Raw genomic sequence first — 2,383 nt, forward strand, 5'->3', positions numbered from 1 at the left:
GGCGCTGGCCAGGGTGAGCAACGCAGCTAGCCAGACCTGCGGGGCAGGGGACCCACCGGGTGAGGCAGGGGCCTCTCCTCCCCGCCCTGGCCCAGCCCCTGGGCTCGGCAGGGGCACGTGGCCTGCGGCTGCAGGGACGCAGGTGACACCGCAGGGCAGGGGGCTGCCCAGCCCCTCCCACCGGCAGACGGGCCACTACCGAGGGAGCAGGGCACATGGGGGGGTATTGGAGCCCCCGGGGGTAGGTGAACAGACGTGTGAAAAGAGCGTGGGGGCATCAGGGCAGTCAGACTGCCCCCCCACAACACACAGTAGAAGGGGTTTCGTAGATTCCCAGCACCAGGACTGTTCTGCCCACCCTGCTCGGCCTCCCGCAGGGCCCTGCCCCCAGGACTCCTGCATCCGGCCCGGCCAGCTGAGCTAGAGCGGGGCTGTGGGAGACACGCCCGGCCCGGAGTCACTGACCCCTCGTGACAGAGACACGCCCCCCCGGTCAGTCGTTCCAATGGGGGCGACCCTCCCCGGGGAAAATCGGCTCCTTATTCCCAGCCGGGACGGGGCCGGTTCAGCTCCAGCCAGCGGCTCTTGTCCGGGCCCTGCCGGCCGGAGCCAAGGGCCATCTGCCGCAGAGCCCCCCCGCCCCCTGCACAGACTGGGCTCCGGGCACCTGCAGCCCGCGCTCATGGCACCGCTGATCCCTCCCCTGCCCAGACCGGGCACCTGCAGCCCGCGCTCACGGCACCGCTGACCCCTCCCCTGCCCAGACCGGGCTCCGGGCACCTGCAGACCGCGCTCACGGCACCGCTGACCCCGCCCCTGGAGGCACTAACCCAGTGAGCTCTGGCAGCCCCTCACGGGAGGCAGGTTTCCCAGCCCTCGGCTCTTCCCTGTGGCTCCTTCCTGACCCTTTCCCATTCGTCACCATCCTTCCGGAAGTGCCAACGTCAGTCCGGCCTGCTCCCCCCCACCCGGGCGTTGGGGTCCAGGCAGTGCGGCTGCCCTCACGGGGAAAACGGGTCAGGCTGGGAGTAGCCGGTCGCTGGGGCCCACACCCCGGGCACTTCCCTTCAGTACAAGCAGCCGGTGCCCAGCACCCCGGGCACTCACTCACCCCACAGCCCGTGCCCAGCACCCCCGGCACTCACTCACCCAGCGACCCGGGTCCAGCCCCCCGGGCACTCACTCACCCCGCAGCCCGGGCCCAGCACCCCGGGCACTCACTCACCCAGCAGCCCGGGCCCAGCATCCTGGGCACTCACTCATCCCGCACCCCTGGCACTCACTCACCCAGCGACCCGGGTCCAGCCCCCCGGGCACTCACTCACCCCGCAGCCCGGGCACTCACTCACCCCGCAGCCCGGGCCCAGCCCCCCGGGCACTCACTCACCCAGCAGCCGGTGCCACGCTTCTCGCTCACAATGCAAGAGACTCCCGAGATGATGAGCTGTGGAAGGGAAACCAGGATGAGCGCCGTGCAGGCTGGGGCGTTGCCAGGAGAGAGACCTCACCCCGAGCATCCACCCCAAGGTCCCCAGCAAAGGTGTAGGGGGTTGCTGTGCAGATGGTAGCCCTGGGGTTTCCTCTGGGACTGCCTGGGCCAGGGCTGAAGGCGTGTGCTGGCCGACAGTCCCTGGGGCCCACGGGAGCACAGCGTGGTGGGGATCAGGACAGACCGCGGACTGGCCCATGCCAGAGGGGACTGGAAAACCGGTCACTCGCTGACGAGCCATGTCCCTCCAACGAGCCCCGGCAGCCACTGGAGCCCAAGAACTGCAGCTGCGAAGCGGCTTTGGGCATTACAGAGAGACCCCCGAATCCCAGCCCGAGAGCTCACGCCCGGGGAGACAGGGCCGGCTTTGGGCCGAGGAGCAGCTGCAGAAATCCCGCCCCACGGGCTCTTCGTTTACCAGAGAGCATTGCCAGGAACAGGCCCGAGTGGGGTCTGGAGCGGGGGAGCCAGTGACTGGGCCAAGCTGCTGCTCCGAGCGGCAGGGCAGGGCTGTGTGCCACTCACCAGAGCGCCTGTCCAGAACGGGGATCCCGACCAGAACTCCTGCGTGTCCGGTGCGAAGCAGAGCATCACGCCAATGGCCCCGCACACAATCCCGAGCAGCACCTGGCAGGCCTGCAAGATCAGCGCCCAGGAGTCAGCAGATGGACACAGCAGCCTGCCTTGTCCCTCCCCCTTCCCCCCCACAGCCGGAAACAGTTCTCACGGAGGCAGGAACGAGTAAGTCCAGACCACCCCTGACAGGGGTTTGTCCAGCCTGTTCTTAAACACTCCAGTGACGGGGATCCCACCTCCTCCCTTGGTGCCTGGTCCAGAGCCGAGCTCCCCTGAGCGCTAGAACGATGCGCCAGCGTCGCACCGAACTCCCCCTTG

The 2,383-nt window shown here is 68.9% G+C and overlaps 1 protein-coding gene across 1 annotated transcript in view; it reads right to left on the minus strand.

Annotated features, from left to right (window-relative positions):
- LOC113407732 (transmembrane protein 176A-like) overlaps window positions 1–2,185 on the minus strand; it is a gene marked incomplete at its 5' end in the record, with an annotated part of 3,932 nt that extends 1,747 nt beyond the window's left edge. The window contains 3 exons of the mRNA XM_026657635.1: window positions 4–36; window positions 1,388–1,444; window positions 2,015–2,185. Coding sequence (XP_026513420.1) covers window positions 4–36; window positions 1,388–1,444; window positions 2,015–2,185 — 261 coding nt within the window. The remainder of the gene's footprint in view (window positions 1–3; window positions 37–1,387; window positions 1,445–2,014) is intronic.
- Window positions 2,186–2,383: the final 198 nt, after the last annotated feature.

Source organism: Terrapene carolina, unplaced genomic scaffold, assembly GCF_002925995.2.
Source record: "Terrapene carolina triunguis isolate 2854851 unplaced genomic scaffold, T_m_triunguis-2.0 Scaffold254, whole genome shotgun sequence".
Lineage (NCBI taxonomy): Eukaryota > Metazoa > Chordata > Testudines > Emydidae > Terrapene > Terrapene triunguis.